Consider the following 27,202-nt stretch of genomic DNA (forward strand, 5'->3'; position numbering starts at 1 on the left):
ATCACCACTCGCTCTCCAGGCTTCTTCACTACTGGCATAAACAAGCTACCATTAAGATGGCAAAACTGTGTCGATAGTTTAGACACATACTTTGATTGATTATACTTCTTCTTGTTTGAGATATAATAAACTAGACTTTTGATTCGAAATCAGTCGTTTCATATTTAATGACCTATATAGTTCCAATGCAATTAAAGATAGGAGCCAAAAGGAAACCAAGGTAAGCATTAATATCCAGAGAGATGATGTTTAGAAATGCAGATGTGGAAATGAAGTGAATATCAAGTAAATCCAATACTATAACACAGAACAATACACTAAAGTACTACTATGGCATATGGTCCATTACGACACAAATCCAGGGGGAGGGAAAAAAAAAAATCAACGTGATGTTGTAAAACTATCCCCATCTACAGAAACATTTAACTATAGAAAAGGGGACAGAATATACGAATGCAAAATTCTACTCTATCTGCCCCCAAATCACCCCTAGCTCTGTCTGCGTACTACTACTGTTTCCACCTGAGCAGGAGAGAAGGCAAAACTAATATTCACTCAGTAGCTATTATATGTCAGGCATGGTGCAAGGCATTTATCATGTATCATTTAACATAAGTAGAACCAGAACTTTACTGGTGATTAGACCTCCCCAGAGATGGGATCAAGGAACTGTCTGGCCTGGGATCCAAATCTATTATGATATTTTAGAGACATTTAGAAGACAGCTTGATGAGGAAGAAAGTGTAGCAGGGACTTGAAGACAGAGGTCTGGACCGGGGTTTTGGTCATGCAGTTGTGACTCAGCAAAAGTCACAGGAACTCTCTAGATATCAGTGTCTAAAGATCTTCCCCATCTACCTTATAGGTTGTCCTAAGAATCAAAATGGGATAACATATGTAGACGGATTCTATAAATATAACCCATTACTGATACCCATTTATTCATTTAACAAGTACTTATTGAGCATCTATACTATTCTAGACTCCAAGGTTACAGTAGTGACAAGACTGGCAAGGTCCCCAATCTCATGGAACTTATGTTCTAGTAGGTGGAAGACAGTTAATAAATATAAACAAGTGAACAGCATTTCCAACAGTGATGAATGCTCTAAAGAAAATAAAACAGGGTGATATGAAAAAGAGTTACCAGGGAAAAGGGAACTACTTTAGATGAAATGGTCGTAGAAGGCCTTGCTGAAGTAACATAGCTGAGACCTCAAAGACCTCTTCAGTCAAGTGAGGAGCTAAGGAAACAAATGTTCTAGGCAAAAGGAACAAGACAAGCTTGGTGTGTTTGAAGCACTGAAAGAAGGAAGTATGCCTAGAACACAATGAGTGAGGAAAAGAGTGTTAGGAGATGAGGTTGAAAAAGTGGACAGGGGCCAAAACCAATGTGGTCTTGCACTATTAAAAGGATATTTCATTACCATTAAGTTCTTCCTTTTTTCAATGTGGCCTAATAAATTGAGCCATTTATGCAAATATCCAGTGTACACACTATCAAAAGTAGGACACTTCCAACTTTCTAAATGAACAATGGCATCACTAAGACACAAGTGGAAGTACCCTAACCCTATACAAAGGCCCTAGACATAAAATTCTTAAGAACTATATCTTGCACCCACCCTGTGCAGCAGAGTGAGACCCCAACTCTTAAAAAAAAACATATCTAAACAAAGGTATCATTTATTATGATCTTTGGCAAGTCAAACAGTCAAAAACTTCTTTATAGGCCGGGCGCGGTGGCTCATGCCTGTAATCCTAGCACTCTGGGAGGCGTACGGATCGTTTGAGCTCAGGAGTTCGAGACCAGCCTGAGCAAGAGTGAGATCCCATCTCTATTAAAAAAATAATAATAGTAAAAGAAAATAAAAAATAAAATAAAATAAAACTTCTTTACAGCAAATGGAAGTGAGAGAATTATAGAATTCGAGTTTTTAACAAAATTAAAGTTTTTAACCAAAAAAATATCAATTTTTTTCTGATATTTATCGAGCACCTACTATGTGCCAGGCATGTTCTAATCACTAGAGATTCATCAATGAAAAAATCAATGATGATTTAACAATAATTGAGCAGATCTGTCAAAGTATCATAAACCAGACTGAACCTCAACTTATTTTGTTTCTGCATTTCATGAAACAGGAGCTATATACTTAATCATATGTACCTGTCAGAAAGCAAACTTACCAAGGAATTCTTAATCACTTCACTTCTATAAAATTCTGGAAAAGAAGAAAAAGAACAATAAGTGATATGAAAGAAAATAAGCTCATTAACTAACTCTTAATCCTGTAAAACTTTAAACATATGTTCCAGTAAAATATTCAAAACATTGTTAAGAAATCTATTCTCTCTGTATCTTTATCTGTAAAAAAATTAATTAAAATAAAGATTAAATCAACGTGTTTTAAAGGGAAAAAGCATCAGTAAAGAAGGTTAAAACCTTTTCAAATTTAATTTCGTGATTGGACCCTTACTGGGTCCTTTTAATTTGAGCTCTGAAAAACTCAAACTTTCTTCTTCCTTCCCCACTTCCACTCTTGACAACTGATTCTATCTCCTCTGTTTTTCTCAAACATTTCTCACAATTATCCATCACAGTATCGTGGAATGAATACTGATCTATTCAGTAGCAACCAGTTAACCTAAGTTTTACATCTACCTTTGTCACTGACACTGTGTCTCTTTAATTTTCTTGGACCCATTTCTTCATTAGACAACTTAGAGAATTAACCTACTAATTGAAGGTTCTCTTATAAACATTAAAAAATTTCATGATTCTACAAACCTTCATATATGCTGAAAAATGTTACAAACCCCGAAGATATAATCAAAACGTGTCAGAGGTTCAGACAGACATTCCAAACAACCCTCCATCACTCCCTCTACTAACCCTGACCACCGTCACCTCCATGCTGTCCTGCCACTGCAGAGAAGAACCTTGTATCCTTATGTAGAACGTCAACTTATTTTATGTTTCTGCATTTTATGAAACAGGAGCTATATACTTATTCATATATACCTGTCAGAAAGCAAACTTACTTACAGGATACAAGGTTCCCAGTAGAACCTTGTATCCATATATTGTTATAGGGCAGTATTTCCCCAAGTGGTGTGACACACACACCACTGCTACTTGAGATGATTTTAGGCGATACATGGACAAACTTTTACTTTTTTTCTAATACATTGAACTTTCTGTCGAACATATCCAACCTGTAATTGAAAGCTCTATGAGGGAAGCAGTGTTTGTTTTTTCAACTGCTATTAATATCTCCTCAGCACCTAAAACCATTCCTGGCACAGGGTAGACACTCAATAAATATTTTTTTATTGAACAATTTCACAGATTATGCTTAGACATAAGTTTTAAAATAGTCAACTTAAAGAAAAATATTAAATATGTAACAATACAGATGGAACTCAAACATGGTACAACACATCAAAGTGGTCTACTAATGACCGAAGCTAGGGAATCTTCAAGCATTAAAAGAAAAGTGGACCTAGATACAAAATTCTTATGGGCAGGCTCTTTTGGTTAAAGAACTTCTTGACAAACATACCATCTACATTACTTTATTCATGTCTTCCTTTAAAAAAAGATAATTATTCTATTTTGTAAGAGATAATCACAATGTATTAAGTGAAAAAAATACAAGTTTTAAGAGAAGACTTACAACAAGGTCCCAATTTTTATAATTATGCTAACAATGCTTATCCGAGATGGTAGGATGAGGCCACTATGAACAATTATTTTTAAATAAGGGATAATTCCAATTTTTTAAAAAGGAATCTCCTACTGATGAACATTTAGGTTATTGCTAATTTTTAGAAATTTCAAATAATGCTATAAACAATTTTATAGATATGTATCCTAACACTTGAATCTATAGGACAAACTTTTAGAAGCAAAACTGTAAGATCAAAGAACAAGTACAGTTTCAACTACTTTGACAGATATTGCCAAATTGTTCTCTAAAAATATTATAACAATTTATAATATCACTTACGAAAATAACTGTTTCCCCAACAATTTGCAACCCTAAGTATTATTCTTCTCATTTCATCCCCAAACGGTTAACCAATTATTCCAAACATTAACGGATGATATACACATATAAATTTATATATGTATATAATGTGTATAGATATATATACGTATAATACTTTTTTCAGGAAATAAACTACAAAAAGGGATCTAAAAGTGTTATTTTTTTATTATAAAGGACTTTTATGTTATACTTAATATATTTTTGTATTGTGTGAATTCATTGCAAGTATGTATTACTTTTAAATCAGTAAAAAACACAAAAAAGACATTCCTTTTTCCTTGTGACAAAGAGAATTCCTTAGCTTAATCTGCAAAGTGTCTAAACAATTCTCAAAATATATATCTCTAGCTCTAAGAAGATTAATAGTATCATTATTTCTTCCAAAACTTTGATGACTGGCTGACCATATGAATTAACCAAACTGAACAATTCTCCTTATCCATTAGACCCTCAAAGTGTACCTGCCAATTTAAATGAAAAGAGGTCAACAAAGGAGCCATACAATTTGGAAAGAAATCACAGAGTATGAGGTAATTTCTAACAAGCTAAACTTGGGCCTATACTGTCTATCATTCTGTTGCATCTAAAATATCATCAATAAAATTTGCAGCAAGGTATAAAAAAATGAATAATGAATTTAGAGTAAAAGAAAAAGTTCCAGTCCCCAGTCCACCATGTGTAAGCTTTGTGACCCTGGACAGGTCAATTAACCTTTCTGGACCATAGTTTCTTCACCTTTCAAAGGAGAATGACACCTGCAACATAACAGGGCTATTATGAGGCTACAGTGAAATAGTGAATTAAAAACATTTTATAAACTATAATTTTTATTAATAAAATTTTATTACTTGTTATTCATTCAATTACAGCAAAATCATCACAAGTAAATTTTCAAAAAGATATCCAAGACCTATTGCTACATGAAAGGGATCATTAGATACAAATGCTTCTCTATGTATCCATGCTAAGACCTAAACACACAAAGCAATCACAGATTACAAAGCATGGTGTCAATGGCAAGTTTTGGCTGTTAAACAGCATTCCATTCATTCAACAAAGTCTTTATTACTGTTTTAACAACACTCATAACAGGACGAATACAAACTTAATACTGTAAAACTATTTTTCACCTAACAGTTTGGCAAAAATTCAAGTTTGCACAGTCTGTTGGTGAAGCTGTGGGGGAAAAAGGCACCCACACATAAAACTCCCACACAGGACAATTTTGCAATATCTACCAAAACTACAAGTACACACTGTCTTTATCCCAGTAATTTCACTTCTTAGAATTTACCCTATAAATACCCTAGCACTCATATAAAATAATATACTCATAAAGTTATTCATTGCAGTACTGTGTGCATAGTAAAAGACTGGAACAACCTAAATGCCTAGCAATAGGAGTCAGTTAAATAAATTATGGTACATCTGTTCGATACAAAACTGCATAAAGAAAATTAGGGGTGCTGTGTATGAACCAATATGGAAAAATCTCTAAGGCATATTAAGTGAAAAACACAAGGTATAGAAATATAAATAATACAGTACTCTTTGTGTAACAAAGAGAAAAATTGGGAGGAAAGAATAAGAATATTCCTATTTGTACTTGTATTTGCATAAAGAATCTCAGAAAAGCTGAGCAAGAAATGAATAACAGTGGTTATCAGGGTGAGGTGGAAAACTAGGGTGATGGGGGAAAGGTCAAATGGAGGCTTTAATATAAACCTTTATATATATTTTGAACCATGGACTGTAGTACCTATTCAAAAAATTAAATTATTAATACAAAGAAAAAAAATATTTGAGAGCCTAGCATGTGCCAAGCATTGTTCCAGGTACTGGGTACAGAGCAGTGGGCAAAACTGACCTAAAAGTCTCTGCCATGTCATGGAGCTTACATTCTAGCAGAAGGAGACATGCCATAACCAAATAGTTAAACACATAGTATGCCAGGTGATCTTAAGAACCATGGAGAAAAGTAAAGCACAGAACACAGGGGAGGACAGTCACAATTTTTAAAAGGGTTAGTCAGTGGAACATTTGGAATAAAGACCTGCAAGAAGGTGGAAGGGCTAGTCATGTGGATATCTGAAGGAAGGAGTGCCCTAGGTCAAAGAAACACAAGTGGAGAGGCCATTAAGTTGAAGTCAACTTGATGTGTTCAAGGAACAGCCAGGTCAGTGTGGCTGAACAGAGAGAGCTGGAGGAGCACCAGGAGATGAGTTCTGAGACATATTAGGCGGCCAGATCATGAAAGGCCTTGTAGGAGCTAAATCATAAGGATTTTAGCTTTTACTCTGAATGAGATGGGAAGCCACTGCAGGGATTTGAGGAGAGGAATACAGGATCTGATGTTCATGTTAACAGGACCTTGGCTGAAAATAGACTGAGGGGGGTACACAGGCAGACTAACCTGTTACTTCAACAATTCAAGCAAGATGTGACAGTGATCTGGAGATAGAAAGAAGTGGTCAGATTATGAATATATTTTGATAGTTAGAGTGAAGAATATTTGCCAAAAGACAGGACATGGAATATAAGAGAAAGAGGATAATCCGGGATAATTCCAAGGTTTTTAGCCAAGGAAATGGAGTTGTCATTTTCTTACAGATGAAAGAATACAAGATTCAACAAGGCAAACTGCGTAGTTATAAAAAAATAAAAATAAAAGGCCGGGCACGGTGGCTCATGCCTGTAATCCTAGCATTTTGGGAGGCCGAGGCGGGTGGATTGCTCGAGGTCAGGAGTTCGAGACCAGCCTGAGCAAGAGCGAGACCCCGTCTCTACTAAAAATAGAAACAAATTATCCAACTAAAAATATATATAGAAAAAATTAGCCGGGTATGGTGGCGCATGCCTGTAGTCCCAGCTACTCAGGAGGCTGAGGCAGTAAGATCGCTTAAGCCCAGGAGTTTGAGGTTGCTGTGAGCTAGGCTGACGCCATGGCACTCACTCTAGCCGGGCAACAGAGCGAGACTCTGTCTCAATGAATGAATGAATGAATGAATAAATAAATAAATAAATAGAATATAAGAGATGAGTCAGAGCTAGAACATCAGAAATTCAGTTTTAAACATATCAAGTTTAAGTTACCTACTAGATTCCAAATGGAGATGCAGAATAGGCAACTGGATATAGGAGCATGAGTTCAGAGGAAAGATCAATAGGTGACATTTAAAACTATGAAACTTGGATGAGATCACCAAATTGGATTATCTTATGATATATTCAAGCTAGTTGGTATCACAGGAGAGGACATTTACATTTCACGGGTGAGACAACTCTCACTGAAGAACAAATTTGATTTTCTAAAAATTCCAACTTTAAGAGGCAACCAGGATCAGAACCTAGCTCCCCATCCAGTAACACAAGGCTTTGTTCTCTGGAGTTATAACAATTGATATTTGATTTGAACTACCTTAAAAAGTAAACAATCTCCTAAGAGCACTAAAAAGATGTTAAAAGTAAAAAAAAAAAAAAAAAATCACACATATCTTTTTTGGATCTGCCATGAATTCAGCTAAAATAAAAGAATAACTTAGAAATCAGCATTTCAGATGTTCTTCCAATAAAAAACTTTTTTGTAAATTAAGAAATGATACCACTAAACAGGTGGTACAGGTTTAGTGAGAAGAGCCAATTGGTCTTTTATTGTGGTCATTTTATAGCAAGAGCCAAATAATGATCATGACAAATATTTGTGTTTGCCATGACAGGTCCAATAAGATGAGGTGGTATTAACTAGAATTACTAAGGAAAGGGCTTCCCAGCTCCTCGTATGGTAGTTAAAAGTTATAAGGCCTAACAAAATTCATGAATAGACTTCATTCAACCGTGACATTTTGGAGCAGGAAAAAGTCTCAGAAATCATCAACCCCTTCATTTTAATGATAAATTAACTAAAGCTTACAAAAGGACTAAATGCCCTACCTAAGACGCTTGCCAGTTAGTGACAGATTCAACATCACTACCAGATCCTGGACTTCTCTGTCGTCTGTCACCAGTTATTCCCTAATTGTGTTAATGATCATCTCATGGAGATAACTTCTAGAAACAGTCTATGACAACTTCTAAATTCAAAATGTAATCTGAGCTAGAAGAAAACAAAAACAAAAACAAAAATAACTTTGCTTTCATCATATCTCTAGATAAGTTTTTACATCATGATCATCAACCAGTCCCATTACTACTCTCTTTTTAGAAACTGTTATGATTTACATTACAATACTAATAATAATTCCTATCATTTTCCAAATTCCTAATATGTACTAAGTACTATGTTGATTACTATTATCAGAGGTAACAATGGACAAGGATACAGAAGTTTTATTAAGATAATCAAGGATTGATTATATAGAAACCCACCAAAAATTAAAAATACTCCAGCACTGTTATATATTGCTAGTGATATAACCAATTAGTGAGTAGTAAACTAAATGTATTAAGGTCTACAGAAATGCTTATGTCCTTAGACCAAATAGTAACCAACTGTTTCATTTTCCTTCTGGATACATAGGAAGACCACATTTCCCAGTCCCCTCTCCATCTAAAAAGGACAATGCAATTGATTTTTGGCAAATGGAATGGGACAGAATTGATGTGGACCACTTAAATTTAAAAACCTACCACAAATAATCCCTCTCTCTCTTGTCATGCCAGAGGCCAAGTACTGAGGACAGCAGCAACCCAAAATAGAAAGAACCTGGTACCTGAGTCGCCACTTAGAGGAGAGCTGCCAAGGCAGCACCTGATAAAAAATATCTGCACTGGACCTAGGGTAAAAAATGTATTATATTAAGCCACTAAGATTTGTGGAATTTGTTATAGTAGCTAGCCTTAAACACTCAGATTAATAATTATTTTAAAAATAAGCAATGGTTACAATAAAAAATAGGACAAATAAAATTACATGTATATGGTAAAATTTAGAGTCCTTTTTTTCAATCTTAAAAATTATTTTAATGCTATTTATAATGGAGGGGTTTCTATGCTATGTATTTCTTTTTCTTTTTTTTTAAAGACAGGTTCTCTCTTTCTCTCTCTGTCACCCAGGCTAGAATAGAATGGAGAGATCATAGCTCACTGCAGACTCAAACACCTGGGCTCAAGCGACCCTCCTGCCTCACTCAGCCTCCTAAGTAGCTGGCACATGCCACCATGCCCAGCTAATTGTTTTGTTTTTTTTTTAAGAGACGGGGGTCTCACTGTATTGCCCAGGCTAGTCTCGAACTCCTAGCCTCAAGCAATCTTCATGCCTCAGCCTCCCAAAGAGCTGAGATTACAGGCATGAGCCACCACAGCAGGCCACTACGCTATATACTTCTTGACTGAGTTTTGTAATAACTAGGTATTATTACTGAAGTTTAAAAAAAGAAAAAGTTCTTAAACAATTACTGTTTTGATAATGATAATTAAAACTAAAAAGATAAAATGTCACTTGAATTTTTCACCTTTGCCACAGGACAAGATTCAAATAAGTCTCAGTACCTCTTATTAAAACAATGCCACCTTTTGTTAGCACAAATAGATCTTTTATCACACCTTACCAAGTGTTACCACACTATCTCAGTTGATTCTCATAAAAATCTGTCTTGCCAACTTCATAAGACATCATTATCTCCACTCCACATATGGGGAAAATGAGGTTCCAAAAACCATGATCTTTATCCAAAGTAATGAAGCTAGTAAGGCTAGTATTTTCACTCCTAATCCAATGTTCCTGTCATTTACCATGCTTTCTCTCTTATACCATCCCAAGGAAGCCAACTAATTTATATCTCAGGACTTTCATCTAATAATGTATCCCAAAGATGGCATGATTTTCAATCAAATATTTGGTCTACTCTTAGAATTCACAGAAGAATCCACAGTATAAAATATAAAACTGAATTAAAAGAAACCATGCCATTCTTCTGAAAATGACCCCACATACACAAGAAATTAGATATGAAAAGATATAAATTAGGTAACTATTTTACCATAATATTAAAGAAACTGATTATATTTTTTTAAAAAGTAAAATTAATACAGTATATTGGAGTCATATAATCTACTTTAAATGTTAGCTACTAAAACATTAATAGCTATCATTCATAACATTCATAAAGGAATGATAAATGTGTCAATATAAGGCTGTTATCTAAAGAATTATCTAATAGCCATGTTTCTTTAATATACATAAATGCTCATGAAATATTTTCAGACAGCATAACAATTTAGGTTTCCAATAAGCAATAACAGCAGGAGGCACTGAGAATCACTTATGTTACAAAAGAATAAAAATGAAATGTAACACTCTGTGGGTAGCAAGTCTACAGATTCCTTTACCTTTATATATCTTTTCAGTATTACACAAGTGAAGTGTGAAGTAGGTATCAAGGAGTTGATGGCCATTTCGATTAACAATGTTCCGGGCAGCAATGTTCCGAAGATGTCGAAGACGCCGCTAAAAAAATAATAACAAAAAGAGAGGGCATTCAGCCTTTTTCCACCTATAAAATTTTCTCAAAGTTACAGTTCAAATATGAAATATAATAGGCTGTCCCAGAGATTTATTTGTTGAGCCAGAAACCATAACCCAGTCTCTTATTTATGCCTCCACATCCCCTCTGTCGAATAAGAATTATATCTACCCTATCTCACTTATAAGGTTGTTGTGAGCACGAAATGACAATAGATGTGAAATATCTTTGAAAATCATAAATCTTATATAAGTGCTATATACCTGCATAATATAGTATTAGTATTCCCTGGAATTTAAACTAAGCAGTAATTTGCTTTTTTCCACAGAAGGATTCTGGTAGACATATGAAGTCCGTCTCATACCAACAGAAAATCAGCAGTTATTACATACATCTATCACTGTTGCTAGTTCAGTCTAGATGCCAAATTATTTGTACAACCAGGAAAAAGGCCAAAGCCAAAAAATAACAGTAGTAAGTCACTGGTCACTCTATCCAGCCAATAATTCAATTATTGTGAGTTTAAATTCTCACTTCATCAGTAGCCAACCAGTCTCTATTTCCTAACTAAGCCTCCTTCCTAGCAACTTCTCCAACCAGGATGCTTGAATTATTTGGAGTCACAAGTTTGGAAATGCAAAAGTTCCACAAGCAGCAGTAGAAATCAACAAAAATACAAGACAAGCTTAAGGGACAGCCAAATCATCTCATATCAAAAAGAGAATATTGGCAATGCTGAATGTTGGCAATGCACATCAGATTCATCCCCAAAACCTAGTTCCTTGTGTTAGATAATTATCTTCAGAGACTTAAAAATAGAAACCAAGTGCTTAGTTTTTAAAATATACCTAAAGTTCTCCCTTGGGAGGAAAGCCAGTCCTTTCTCCTGAAATAAATCCATCTTCAATCACATGTGCAATCAGCCAGAAGAGCCGGGTCTTTTTTCCATGCACATACCAACCCAATCCCTTCTCCCAATCTGGAGATTAAGATTCCTTGAGAGAGAAGGCTATTGTCTAATGAATTTGTTTAATCCTCTAAGTATGAAAAGCCCCAAACATATTTACAAGTTTTCTGGGCTTACTCTAAAAGATTCATTTTTCCACAATCTTCCAATGGTTTTCATTTCACACTTGGATCACAGCAACCATCTTTTCCTGCTATATAGTTTTCATTAGCCCTTTCAGTCAAAATTTTAAATTTTCTTAGCCCCATGCTTTTGCTCAAATAACATCGATTCCCAAAGCTGAATAGGAAATTTTAATTTTTAAATTGGAAATAACATGGCTTTAGAATATTTGAAATATTACCTATAAAACATTCTATGTAGAGTTTAAAAACATTCATTAATATATAAAATTAAAGGCTATACAGCTTTGATTTGGGGGATGGATGGATGTAATTAGCATACAATTCAACTACTTGAAATGTTGGCAAAAAAGCAGTATGACCCTAAATTCCTTAACTTTTTATAAATCTTTCAAATGTGAATTCTAACACAAGACTTAAATGGCATGCATAGTAAATCTGAAACATCTGTTTTAGTAAAAACAAAATCACTTATTAATATGATCATAAACTGGTGCTTCTAAAGAAACTAAGCTGCTTTAAAACTTAAGAGTAGTCTGCAAGAAATTTTTTTGTTGTGTCTTAGAATTTTGTTTGTTTGTATTGGCCTTGTAGAAACTACTCTCCCCTACTACCAGTCTTGTGGAGTTAATTCCACCTCCAGCATCAGGAATGTTCATATGATTTATTCAGGCCAATCAGCACATTCCATTCCCCTGATCACAAAATATGATCCAATTAGGGCTGGTAAAGGACCTAGAAATTGTAGTAAATTGTTGAGAGTTCTTTTTATCCCCCTACTGGCTCTGAACCTAGAAGAACACAGGGCTAGAGATACTGGCAGCCATCTTACCATCACAGTGAACTGTAAGAATGAAACCAACAAGGAAAAGAGCACAGTCCAGTGATGAAGAATTCAGGTCCTGCTGACACAATTTAAGTCTGTGGATCAAACCATACCTAAAATGGGCCCTGAGACAAGAGCCTAGAAGAGATATGAAAACCCCAAGCCAGGAGGCATGGTAGCTAAACCCAGAAGTGGCAAGGGAAGGATGGAGTCCATCTGCTGACTACTGGCTACAGCTGAAGTGGGAGTTTGAAGAAGAATTTTTTGAAACAAGAGAACAATATGAAAGGTTGCAGAAGGATGGATGCCTGCTTTTCAGCCAAGTGCCTTTGGTTGAAACTGATGGAATGGCGCTGACGCAGACTAGAGCCATCCTCAGCTACCTCGCTGCTAAGTACAACTTACATGGGAGGGACCTGAAGGAGAGCGTCAGGATGGACATGTACACTCATGGCAACATGGACCTGATGATGATGATGACAGTGCTGGGTGTGTCCAAATCCCCTGCAGAAAAAGGGGAAACCCTTGCTTCAGGAGTGAAGAATGCTAAAACCCAGTACTTTCCCGATCTTTGAAAACATTTTGAAAGACCACAGAGAGGATTTTCTCATTGGCAACAAATTCAGTTGGGCAGACATACAATTGCTGGAAGCTATTTTAATGGCAGAAGAACTCAATGTTTCTGTTCTTTCTCACTTCCTTCTGCTAAAGACATTTAAAAGAAGAATCAGCAACATCCCCACAATTAAGAAGTTCCTGCAGCCGGGGAGTCAAAGAAAGCCACCCTGATAGCCACTATGTTGAACTAGTCAGGAACATTCTGCAGTTCTAATGGCAGCAGGTCTCATGATGACAAAAGCAGTGATCCAACTGCAGCACCAGCACATGCCATCTAGAGTGAACAGTAGAAGCAAACTGTAGATTCTAGGAGGTAAGTGTCTGAAAACAACAAAGCCACGCTGCCATCAATGACAAATGCTGATTAAATGTAATATAAAACCAAAAACAAACAAACCATACCTAAAATGAGTGTTATAAGGACAAACATTAGCCATCAAAGATTACAACTAGAGAGAGGACTTATGCTATAACTGTTTATTAAGAATTTATCCCATGGCAGGTTAGTAGATGAAGAGTAACATTCTAACTTAGTGGCAAAGTACAAAGAAATGTTTTACTTTGTTAAACATACCCATTTTTAGAAAATAACCATTTCTGTTGGGTCAATCCATTTTTGTTCATAAATTTTAAACCTCAATATAGAGGACAGCAAGGCTTAAAATATAGTCAAATCACACACCAAAACTAACAGAACCCAAAGCAATTTTCAGTAGTGAAATATGCCACTGAAGCCAAGCACAGTGGCTTACACCTATAATCCTAGCACTTTGGGAGGCCAAGAAGGCAGAAGGGTCACTCGAGGCCAGGCGTTCAAGACCAACCTGGGCAACACAGTGAGGCCCTGTCTCTACAAAAAATTTAAAAATTAACCAGGTGTGGTGGCATGTCTCTATAATCCCAGCTACTCAGGAAGCTGAGGCAGGAGAATCACTAAAGCCCAGGAGTCTGAGGTTGCAGTGAGCTACGACGACACCACTGCACTCTAGCCCAGGTGACAAAGCAAGACCTTGTCTCAAAAAAAAAAAAAGAAAAAGAGAAGAGAAGAAAAGAAAGAAATGAAATTTACCACTGGGGTTCTATATTCCTCCCATGTTTTATCTTTCCCTTGTAGGCATCTAAAATTTTCTGGCTTCTGAGGTATAATAATGACCAAAGAGAACTGATGTGCCCTTGATCTGGTTCCACATCAGTGCAGGAAAGTGATTCAAGGAGGCTGACGACCAAAAGAAGGAGGAAATGGCTCCCATTCACCCTCCCTCCCTGTACCCCTCACTTAAAAAACAAAAGTACTATGGTTCTCAAATACAATTACCCCATGAAATCCCCACCATCACCAAACTAAACCATTCCACACACAACTTTTATGACTCCCAAGGCCACAGAGGTGGTGCCTTCAAAACAAATTTTGAGTCTAATTTGTTTAATCTACAAGAGGTATTATAGATTAATAATATAATCAATAACATAAAGCCCAATGGAAAAGAGGCTAAAGGATACAAAAAGACAGGTAACAGGAAAAGAAAAGGAAATGGTCAATGAACACATGAAAAGATGTATAATCACACCCATAATTTAAGATCCGCACATCAAAACAAACATTCTACCTTGTGGCAGATTATATTTTCCAAACATGGTTGCCCCAATACATCCCATCTCACATACTCTCCTACAATGTGATGTTGCTACTCCTCCATTAAAAAGTGAGGTCTATGTTCTCTCTCACTTAAATGTGGTAAGGCCTATGATTATGGCAGAAATGATGGTATGTGACTTCTGAGTCTAAATCATAAAAGGTGATATGGCTTCCACCTGGTCCTCTTAGGATGCTCCTCCTTGGAACCAAGTGACTATACTGTAATGGAGCCAGGCAGTTACACACATGTCACAGGTGTCCTCCACGGCCCCAGCAGGTAGCCAGACAGGTACATGACTGTGCCCTGAGCCCTCAAGCCTCCAGAAATGATATCAAATTGATAAGTAAAGATAAGTCATTTCCACAAAACCCAGATGAAACTGCAGACTCAGGAGAAAAATGAATGATGGTGTTGTTTTAAGGCATTAAATTTTTTGTTTGTTATGCAGCAATAGGTAACTGAAGAGATCTATCTGATTTAACAGTCAAACTATTTTAGTCTCTGTTGGGGCTGATACCAGAAAGGACAACTGGTCCAATTTGAAGCAAGGGCAATTTAGCAACAAGCATCAAATTTTAAAATGCATATAACATTTGACCAAGCAATTGGTCAAATCAAGTCACAAAAATGTATGCAAATATGTTTACTCCAGTATTGCTATAAAAGCAAAAACTGAATAACCACTCTTAAATTGTAGTATGTTCATACAATGAAAAACTATATAACCACTTTTTAAAAAGGCTACTGAAGTACTGGTATGAAACACAAACCACAAAGCTAAAAATTGTAAATGTTAATGTAGAGAAATATTACTATATGCCCTGAATGATATAGATCAGGGATTGGCAAATTTGACAAGGGTCAGAGAGTAAATATTTTAAGCTTTTCAGGGCACACCCATTTTCTGTCTGCATATTCTTCTTTTTTAGCTTACAATCTTCCAACAGTATAAAAATCATTCTTAGCTCATTGGTAGTTACAAAAACTAACCACTGTTAGCCACAGTTTGCTAACTCCTGATGTGGATAAAACATAGATATTATGAGACAATTTCTTAAACTAGCATTTACTTTGGAAACATAGTCAAACTTACCCGGACACCTATCATTCCTACTCTAACTCCTGGCTTCATTTCTTTTTCAGGTTAGGCACTTGTTCTTAGCCTGGGACCAGGCTCAATGGCAGGGAAGAATTAAGGCCCAGGTTATTTCAGCTAAATTTGGATTACTACTGCTTTTTTATAACTTGGGTAGGAGGACAACAAATGCAAACCTGGGGAAAACTGGCTTTCCACATTTCCTCAGAAGATAAAGATATTTAATTACTAAATCAAGAATTTAAGCTTGATAGATTCAAGTCAGTCTTTTTAAAAAATACAAAATCTGTTCTATTTTATAGCACTCTCAATCATCCATTTTTTCCTAATCCTTTAATCCTACCTGAAAGACTCACTATGAAAAAATTTTCAAAGAACACAAGAACACAAGTTCTTTTAAAACTAATGCTTGGTGTTAATAAGCAAATTATACCAACAGTCAATGTTACAGATTTAAACAAACAACCCAACAACTCTAATCTCTCGTGAAACACTGTATAGTTCTTGTGCATAATTGGGAGCTTTCTATGGCATGAATTACACACCTTGGAGTCAAAGCCTTTATTTGGATATAAACTCTGTTCTCTCCTGAGTTCAAATCACTCTAAGAATTTAATGCAGTCATTTAAGCACTACGATAATTGTAAAACAGGCCTCTCCACAAGAAAAGACAAAATACATCTTTGAACTTTCTATATTTCTTATACATTTGTCTCTGGGTTTCTTATCTCTACCCTATTTACCCCTAATCTTAAAGTAAGACCCAAACTAGCCCTTTTTCTTCCATGTTTCCTCCCAGGTAGTATTGCTTTAAGAAACAGGCCTGTGTAATGATAGACCCAGTATTGCCCTCTACATGTGTCTCTCCCTCTCCCTCTCTTGTTCCCTTCTTTCTTCTATTTTATTTTGATGGTACTTCCTTCACAGACTATGCTTAGGAACTGTGGGGCTACAAACATGGTATTACCTAATTTCAGAGTATGTAATCTTACTCTGGAGTTTGTACACATGAAAAGGGCAAATTTCAGATAAAATTATCCAGCAGTATTTAGAAATATAAAACCAAAGAAGACAGACACAGAGTTATACAGGATGACATAGAGAAGATAAAAATTGGAAAACAGTAGACAGCTTTCAGTGGTCCAAGTGTTAAGAGTAATCCATGCCTGTAATCTAGGGGGAGGAAGGGAAGACAAGTAGGTAGGCATATAGATTAAACAAAATCCACCATGAGTTAGTAATTATTGCAGCTAAATAATAGGTACCTGGGAGTTCATTATATTCGTCTCTTAATATCTCTCTCTCTCTATATATATATATATATGTTTGTGTGTGTCTGTATATATATGATATGACATATATTTGCATTTCAATACACATTGATATATTGATATATACAATACATATTGAAATTTCCATAATAAAAAAAATGTTTTAAAGTAATATCAATAGGAACAAAAAGAAAGGATAAGACCATACAGGAGCCTAAAGAAAAACTGACCTTAATGGTGCAACTAATTAGATAATGGATGTGGTTAGGAATGAAGAGAAGACTGACAAAAGAAACAAAGTTGTCAAAGATGACCTCTACGGAAATGAGAACTGATTGATAAAGGTGTTAGGGTAATAACAAATACAAAAAATACACACACATACACATACTCAATACCTTACATCAAATTCCAGAAGACTTAAAAACATTTAAATGTAAATAATTAAAGCATAAAAGTACCCAAAGAAACCACAAAGAATTATTTTATAACCTCAAAGGTCTAAAAATGACATATATTCAGAAGTTATAAAAGAAAAAAAAAGTTTACTATATGAAATGATCTAAAATTATGCATGGCAAAAACTACCATATGTAAGTAAAGTTAAAGGAAAATAGAGCCTAAGAAAAAAAATTTAACTCATATAAAAAAGATAATTTCACTAAAACATAAAGAATTCCTAGAAATCAAAAGTCCAACAACCCAATAGGAAAAGTGGCAAAGAAACTAACAGATAATTCACAGAAAAGGACATACAAATACCTCTTAAACATGAAAAGATCCTCAACCTCACTCATAGGAGAAATGCAAATTAAAACTATACTAAAACTGGCAGAGACCAAAAAATCTCATAACACATTCTGAGGCAAGGCAGTACCAAAAAAGGCACTTTCCTGAAAGGGGTGTCATTGGTACAAACTCTAGGGAGGTATCTTCATCTGTTTTCTGTTGCTTTTAACAGAATACTTGAAATTGAGTAATTTATAAAGAAAAGGAATTTATTTCCTACAGTTATGGTGGCTGAGAAGTCCAGGATCAAAGGGCTGCATCTGGTAAGAGCCTTTTTGCTGGTGGGACTCTGCAGGGTATCACGTGGCAAGGGAGCTGAGCACGCCAATATGCTAGCTTAGGTCTCTCTTCCTTTTCTTACAAAGCCACTGGTTCCCCTCCCATGATAACTCATTAACCTACTAATCTATTAATCTACTAATGGATTAATCCATTGATGAGGGCAGAAACCACATGATCCAATCACCTCTTAAAGGCTCCATCTCTCAATACTACCACATTGGGGATTAAATTTCAACATAAGTTTTGGTGAGGGCAAATATCCAAACCATAGCAGACGGTAATCTGACAATGTCTACCAAAATTACAAATGCACATACTCTTTGATCCAGCAATTACACTTCTGCATTTATGCTAAAAATACACTTGCAGATATGCAATATGATGTATGTAATGGAGTATTGCTTGTATTAGCAAAAAACTAGAAATAACTAAAATGTCCATCAATAGGGGATTAGCTAAATTATGGTATGTCCTACAGTGAAATACTATGTGGCCATAAAAGATAAATGACGCAGCAGCTCTTTGAGCAATGATATAGAACAATTTCCAAGATATACTATTAGTTAAAAAAAAAAAGCACTGTTTATATAGTTGGTATGTTTAGCATGATATCATTTGTGTTTAATAGGGAAAAAAGAATATAAATATGTAATTACTGGAGAGTCACAAACTATGACTGATAACACTGGTTGTCTCAGAGGAGAGTAAAGAGGTGTTTAGGGCACAGAGTAGTATGGACACTGTTCACTCTAACCTCTTACATATTATATCTTTTAAACTGTGAATCATATGAATATATTACCTCCTGTATTTTTTAAAATAAAATTAAATTTATATTTTAAAAAAACAGAGATGGCAACCAACCTTTAAATACAGGTATATGAGATATCCACTTCCAGAAGCACTGTGACACAGTGGTAAAAGCTTAAGCTAGAGTTTGAGCTGAACTCTAGGGCAGTTCTACTGTTCACTCGTGGACAAAGCCACTTACTCTCTCTGAGACTGTTTCCCCTCCCAAAAAATGGAGATATTTCCACCTGTCTACCTCTGTGGGTTACAGTAAGGATCAAATTAAATAATGCATATAAAAGCTCTCTGAAAAACTGTAAAAGTACTTTATAAACATAATGTATTACAAAAATAGAGATATCAAGAGAGGGATGTGGTTAACAGTGAAAGATGATGAATTGATTTAGGCAATTCTAATTTGAAGAAAAGAGACTGATTTAGAATTCATCTATATAAATAGAGGTGATAAAGTCACAAAAGTATAACAGATCTCTGAAGGAGAAACATTCAATAAATAGAATTGCAGAACTGCAGAACTAGAAAGGACCCAAAGGTCATCTAAGCCTTTGTTACTCTGCATCACCTGGGAATGTGTTGAAAATGCAGAATCTCAGGTCCTACCACAGACTTAATCAGAATCTGTACTTTAACAAGATCCCCAGGTAATTCACATGTGTATTTTAAGCTTAAGAAGTACTGATCTTTTCTCCTTGCAATTCTATCATTAAAAAAAAGAAAAAGAAAAAAGAAGAAGCACTGATCTAAGCCATCTTACTTATTTTTCAGATAATAAAACTGAGGCCCTAAGTAAAGAGTTCATACAGTCAATAAGCAGCAAAATCAAGATTTGAACCCAGGCCTAATCTCCTGGGCTGGGCACACCAAGTATTTGCTTCTCAGGTACCCTGTTTCAAAACCTTTGAGACAGCTTTCTTTGCCTTTCAGGCCTCCCATGTTTCCACCCCTATCTATTTCTAGTCAGCCATCTAGACCCATCACTTCTTTCTTTGCAATTACTTTAGCATATGCTTCTTCTTTTCCACATCTTTCACTGTCCTAAAACTACTGTTGTTCATACTATGAAAACCCAGCTTCCTCCTATTGTGCATATATCAATTTCCTCTTCAGAAAACAACACCTCATTTCCAAATAGCAAACTCTATATAATTGGTTAAGAAGGTACAAGTCATTAAAAACCATTAAATTTTAACTAGCTGATTTCAGGCAGAATCTGTATTTGAAACCTACCCAGACTAGAAAGGTATAATTTGGTAATTCTAACCCAGAGCCTCATGTCTTCATTTCCATTATTTCTTGCCTATTAACTCCTTTTCTTTGCCCTAGAACTAAGCCAGTTGCCTTTATGTAACAAGGTCCTTCCATTCTAATCAAGTTTTACCAAATACAGCCAGTCATCCTTTGGTATCTGCAGGGGATTCATTCCAGGAACACTTCCAGCCCCCTCATACCTCACCTTGGATACCAAACCGCAGATGCTTAAGTCCCTGATATAAAATGGTATAGTACTTGCATATAACCTATCCACATCCTCCTGCATAATTTCAATCATCTCTAGATTACTTATAATACCCAATACCACGTAAATGCTATGGAAATAGTTGTAATACTGTATTGAGTTTTTGTATTCTTTTTTATTGTTATATTGTTAATTTTTATTGTGGTTTTTTTTTTTTTTCAAAAATTTTCTATCCATGATTGGTTGAATCCGGAGCCCACAGATGCAGTGGGCGGACTAGAAATCCAAAGGCCCTAAATTTGCTTTCCATTACCATCTTCTGTCCCAATAAGCTCTTACCATCCACAAACATTCCCATATCTTCATAATTCTCTCCTATGCACTGTATCCTAACAAACTAAAGTACTTCAACATTTCTTGAATATCCACGATGTGCCAGGCACTACATAATAAAGCAGAAGTCTAAACACCTCTGAATACCTTTCCCACATAAATATAAGAAAATTAAAAGCCCTGCCCCATTTCCATTTCTGCAGCAAGAAGTTTTTTTACTTTTTAAGGGCAAATAATATGGGAAGACTTTTATAGGTGCTCAGCCCCAATAGGGATAATTGACCAGACAGACTAAGACACCCGCAACATGAAGGCTAACTCATATGCAACACCTGTACACCACAGCACTAGGGAAAGAGATTCCCTTGTACAAATTGAGCATTGAGTTCAATTAAATCTACCTGAAAAAATAAAGGGAGGGTACTTCAGTTCAAAATTCAATTGTGAGCTCCAGTGATTCCAAACACTGTTTTTGTGATATGGTATAAACTTGGCAGGATTGAGTTTGTGTGCCAGTTCTGCTATTTCACTTGAGAAAGCATTTAACCTCTCTCACCTTCAGATACCTCATCTGTAAAACAGAGCTAATAATAGTTTCAACTTCAGATAGTCATAATGGGGAGTAAATGGTGAAAGTGCAAAGTGCTTAGATCACAATGCTAGCACACATGACAGTTCAATAACGTTACTACTATTATCAATCACCCTAAAGTTTCCTTGCCTTTAGTGGTCAGTTTACCTGTAGTTTCAAACTCTATGCATCTAACTCGAACTATTACAGGTTTGTGAAGGTGGAGGCACAGATAAAATTGGAAAACTGTATTTTAAATCCAACAAGCAAACAGAGTAAGATAGTAGAAAAAGTTCTGAATTTAGAAACAGAATAGTTGGGTTTGAATTCTAGCTCTGCCATGTTCTCTTCTAGACTTAGTTTTCCACCTGTTAAATGGGGGATGGGAGAAGTTTCTAACTACTATGGCTAAAAATACTATGGGAATGGTTTTAAAGACATTAGCTACTCAAAACACAAGGCAGCACGCAGAAGTTAAAAAAGTTAAGGGCGGGAAACACATTCACAAATAATTTTTAAGGATATTTCTGAAATGGTATATAATGAGTCACAAATTTTGACTGCAAGAAAAAATGGCAGCAAAAGATAATCACAAAATTGGACTAAAATGAACACCTGTGTGAAAGTTGTTCATATGAATTGGGTCATTCTTGTCATATCTAACTAAAACCTGGTCAAGAGGCCAGGAGGGAAAAAAACACTCAAGGCAAATAACATTGCCCCAAGAATGTAATTCTCTGCAAGCCTGGGTGCTAAAACTGTCTGTTGTAACCTAGGATCAGCTTTATCTAGCAGCTACTGAAACAACCTGCTGCAACTCCTAAGACTAGTTTTACCCACCACAGTCAGTCACCAATCAGAGCTTGCCAGCTCCCCAAAACTTTACTAGTGCCAATAAACAACACATAACACTTCTGCTTTTAGTAAAACCTCCAACCTTCTCTTTGTTCTTTGGACATACTGAAGACCACCCAGCCTATGTGTATGTCCCAAATTGCAATTTTTGCTTCCCAAATAAAACATTTTATTAAAATTTAGAGATTTGTCTCTATATTTTATTTGACTTCAATACCTACAATTAAGTAAACAAACACCAAGTCATTCGTCACGACCCAGCTCCAGAATCTACACTTTTGAGACATCCTTCCTGACCTCCCTTCCCCACCAAGATGATCACTATCCCAAACCAAGATGATCATTTTTCCCTCTATGCTATGACTATACTGTGTACAAACACCATCGCACCACTTGCCACAATCATGCTTTATTGTGTTAAGGTGCCTGTGTTTCCCCAAATGAGGACTGATTCTTAAATACAGAAACCAAGTGTCATTCCTCTTTATACCCACACTACTTAGCACAGGCCCGGCACAACGTAGATAACTCAGTTAAGTGTCTGATGGACGAATCAATGAGTAAACCATAGATAAGATTAGATATATTACCGTGCCACGGAGAATAGTACCTACCTTTAAGTATTTAGTAACATTTAAGGTTATATTTCATACATAGCTCTTAACAGCACTTACATTTTATCACAACTCTTTGCCTTTCTGTCTCCTCACTGACTACAAGCTCCTTCAGAACCAAAATTGTGTCTTTTTATCCCAAGTGGCTATTGTGCAGCCACACAGACACTCAATAAATGTTTGCTGACAGAATGAAGGAATGGATGAACAAGTGTACAAACACCACCACTGCCTCACAGTTCAGGTCTCTATCTTCCCTTATTTAGAAACTTTCTCCGTAGCCTCATAATTACTCTTCTCACCATCATTTTCTCCATAAGACTGTCTTCATACACTTGCCTACCGTATAATGCAGATTGGTTACGGAGGGAGTGTCAAGAGTTGGGAAATCAGCCGGGCCTGGTGGCTCACGCCTGTAATCCTAGCACTCTGGGAGGCTAAGGCAGGAGGATTGCTTGAGGTCAGGAGTTAGAGACCAGCCTGAGCAAGAATGATACCCTATCTATAGCAAAAAGAAAAAAAATGAAAAAAATAAAAAATAAAAAACCCAGCCAGGCATTGTGGCATGCACCTATAGTTCCAGCTAGACAGGAGGTTGAGGCAGAAGGATCACTTAGAGGCCAGGAGTTGGAGGTTGCAGTGAGCTACAATGATGCCACCCAGGGCAATGGAATGAGACTCTGTCTCATCAACAACCAAAGGTCAGGTGTGGTGGCTCACGCCTGTAATCCTAGCACTCTGGGAGGCTGAGGCTGGAGGATTGCTCGAGGTCAGGAGTTCGAGACCAGCCTGAACAACAGCAAGATCCCGTCTCTACTAAAAATAGAAAGAAATGATCTGGACAGCTAAATATATATATAGAAAAAAAATTAGCCGGGCATGGTGGCACACACCTGTAGTCCCAGCTACTCGGGAGGCTGAGGCAGAAGGATTGCTTAAGCCCAGGAGTTTGAGGTTGCTGTGAGCTAGGCTGACACCACAACACTCTAGCCTGGGCAACAGAGCAAGACTCTGTCTCAAACAAAAAAAAAAAAAAAAACAAAGACCAAGGTATTTTTAGAGGATTATAAACTTCAGCTCCACCCCTTGACCTCCAGGGAAGGGAGAGGGGCTGAGGATTATTGAGCCAATCATCAATGGCCAGTGATTTAATCAAGCATGGCTATGTAATGGGGCCTCCAGGAAATCCTAAACAACAGAGTTTGGAGAGCTTGAGTTGGTGAATACATCAAGGTGCTGGATGGGGGTGCACCTAGAGGGCATGGAAGCTCCACACCGCTTCCCCTATTTATCACTTACATTTGGCTGTTCCTGAGTTGTATCCTTTATCATAAACCTATAATATTAATAGTTTAAGTAAACTGTTTTCCTGCGTTCTGTGAGCCATTCTAGCAAATTATTAAACCCGAGGAGGAGGTCATTGGAACCGATGATTATAGTTGATAGCTGAGAAGTACAGGAGGCCTGAGACTTTCAACTGACCTCTGAAGTGGGAGCAGTCTTGTGGGATTGAGCCCCTTAACCTGAGGGATCTGAGACTAGCTCCTAGTAGATACTATCAGAATTGAATTGAATCTCAGGACACCCAGCTGGTGTAGAACTGGTTTATACAGGTTTAAAAAGAAAAACCCACGCATTTGTTGTCAGGAATGTTGTAGGTAGAACAGGTACTACAGATATTCCCCACTTAGGAAGGTTTGACTTAGGATTTTATGATTTTTATGATGGTGCGAAAGCAATGCATGTTCAGTAAAAACCATACTTCAAGTACCCACAGAGACATTCTGTTTTTCACTTTTAGGTCAGCATTCAATAAATTACATGAGCTAGTCAAAAATTTATTAAAAAACAGGCTTTGTGTTGGATGATTTTGCCCAAGTATAGGCTAATGCAAGTGTTCTGAGCACATTTAAGGTAGGCTAAGCTAAGTTATGATGTTCAGTAGATTAGGTGTATTAAATGCATTTTCAATGGGTGTATGCCTACATGACGAGTGCGTTGCACACCCTCTGGGGAATGGTCATGCTTGAAGGTGCAGACCCGGGGAGGTGGGTGGGGAGGGGATGGAGGTATGACTACATGATGAGTGCCAGGCGCACTGTCTGGAGAATGAGAACGGACGCACTTGGGACTCTGACTCAGGGGGATGGGCAGGACATGGACAATGTATATGACCTAAACTTATGTACCCCCATGATGAGCTGAAATAAAAAAAATAAAAAATAAAATAAAAAAATAAAAAAATAAAAATAAATAAATGCATTTTCAACTTAAGATATTTTCTATTTACAATGGCTTTATTGGGACATAACCCCATGGTAAATCAAGGAGTGTCTGTACTCTCCAACTCATTTGTTTCCAACATTTTCCTCCAAGCTCCTTAAACTCTGGCCTCACTTAATTGTCTGCCATTCCCTTTTATACATACCTTTTTACGTTTTTGCTCAAGTTGGTCCCTTTGATAGCATGCATTTCCCATCTTTCTCACCTCAGCATTTTGTTCAAACCATCTCTTATATTACACTAAAATGGTTCGCTCACATATTTGCCTTACCCATTAGATTATTAGTCCCTCCAGGGAAAGGACGGTGCCGTTATTTATCCTGTATCTCCAGTGCCTGACAAATAGGAATAGTGATGTTAGCAGCAACAACTAACATTTCTTTAGTACTTACTATGTACCAAGCATCTTTGTAAGTGAATTTATGATTCATTTAATCCTCTCAACAACCCTTCAGGGTAGGCTATAACTATGCCCATTTTACCTGAGCCTCGCTAAAGCACAGGGAGATTAAATAACTTCCAGACTGCCTAGCTAGGAAATGGTGGGACAAGGATTTGAACACAAGCAGTCAGGCTTTAGCATCCATATTCTTAACCACTGTGGATACATGGTAGAAACTAAAAAAAATGTTCAACAAATGATGGTGTAGAACAGAGTAGAACACAATATTTGTAGAATGAAAATATGAAGGTCAAAAGTAAGGCATTTGGCAACTGAGGAAATGGAGGCACACAGAGGTTAAAAATGTACAGAGCTACACATAAGCTAGTCTTCTCACTGTAAAGGTTAAAAACCTGAGGACTAGAAAGAAGTACTTTTCCCAAAGTTACCTTAGTTATACCTAGAATCAGCCTTACAAGTCTTCGCACCACACCATATTAAAGGAATATTAATACTTGCTTTAACAGGCTGCAAAACTGTATTCAAAGATACTCTGAAATTACAACAATAACAGAAAATGGAAAAAGACATATACTAGGGCCTAATGCAATATCTGGTACACAGAAGGAATGTAATACCAATTAATTAATTTTTAATTTTTTAAAAGATCTTAAGTTTATTTCTAAGTATCAATTTCTTTTTATTCTTGTGATAAGTTTTCTAAAATGCACTACATATTTTGCTACATTAAAGAGGATATTGATGATTTAAACTTTTCTTGAAAATTCAAGAGTATATTAGTGAACAGTAATTATTATCTGTACTATAGCAGATAATAAGGCCATGGGGAACTACTGAGTTAAAGGACTATTTGCTCCTCCTCATGAAACTCCAGCTATTTTTGAAAACATCTTACTGTTTTTTCAGGTAATCAGCTACCATTCATTCCTTAGAACTGGCAGTGGCCTCCCTGTAGTAGACCCTTTTCCCTCTTCTAGTTATTTGCTTCTAGTCTGCTGGGACTTGAAAAATCTAAGTTTGTTGGAATAATTTCTAAAAGTTCAGAGTAAAAAGGCTCTGAGTAAAAGCCTCAGGGATACCCTGTAAGTTAAGTTTGTGCCTTTTACAGGATTCTGTGGCACTTTCAGAGCTCCCAAGTCTTTTTTGCTTACTTTATGATTGGTCGGTTATGGTAGGTTCCTGCTTCCCAAAAAAAGGTCTAGGAAAAGCTAGTCCCATGAGATACTCCATAGAAAAAGAATTCTATAAACAAATAAATTTGGGAAATACTTCATATTAACATCTGATCCCAATCCCAATCCCCACCTCAGCAACACACTTAAAGGTTGGGCTAACCTGCAGAGATAGTTAAAACTTGTTTTGTTTAATCTGTTGTTTACTAAACTTAATAAAGAGATCTCTGTGGCCAAATAACATCCATTAAACAGCCCTAGATGTAAGAATTCTGTGGAACAAATTCTGGTCTACATAATTTAATCTTCTTTTTTACAGAACTCACACTACCTGAATTTATGTTATTTAACTGTTTCTTATTTATAGTCTATCTCAGGGGTCAGTAAACTATGGCCCACAAACCAAAGATGCTGTCTGTTTTTGTATTGCCTGCAAGATAAAAACGGTCTTTACACGTTTAAATGTTCTTATTTGTTTGTTTGTTTTGTCACCTTTAGTAGAGTGCAGTGGCGCATACTAGCTCACTGCAACCTCAAGCTCCTGGGCTCAAGCAATCCACCTGCCTCAGCCTCCCAAGTAG

At 36.4% G+C, this 27,202-nt stretch overlaps 1 protein-coding gene and 1 pseudogene across 3 annotated transcripts in view; one reads left to right on the plus strand and one right to left on the minus strand.

The window, feature by feature from the left end:
• The window catches only part of UVRAG (UV radiation resistance associated), a 278,967-nt gene that overhangs the window by 239,715 nt on the left and 12,050 nt on the right, over window positions 1-27,202 (minus strand). For 2 of the 3 annotated variants that reach the window (XM_045555435.1, XM_045555437.1), the window contains exons 2-3: window positions 10,383-10,500; window positions 2,191-2,225 (exon numbers count right to left, since the gene is read on the minus strand). In XM_045555435.1, coding sequence (XP_045411391.1) covers window positions 2,191-2,225; window positions 10,383-10,500 — 153 coding nt within the window. Of the gene's footprint in view, window positions 1-2,190; window positions 2,226-10,382; window positions 10,501-12,836; window positions 12,901-27,202 lie in introns of those variants that run through there. The other variant, XM_045555436.1, reaches the window with a different exon arrangement.
• LOC123641012 lies at window positions 12,604-13,263 on the plus strand (annotated as a pseudogene).

This window comes from Lemur catta, chromosome 7 (genome assembly GCF_020740605.2).
Source record: "Lemur catta isolate mLemCat1 chromosome 7, mLemCat1.pri, whole genome shotgun sequence".
Taxonomy (NCBI): Eukaryota; Metazoa; Chordata; class Mammalia; order Primates; family Lemuridae; genus Lemur; species Lemur catta.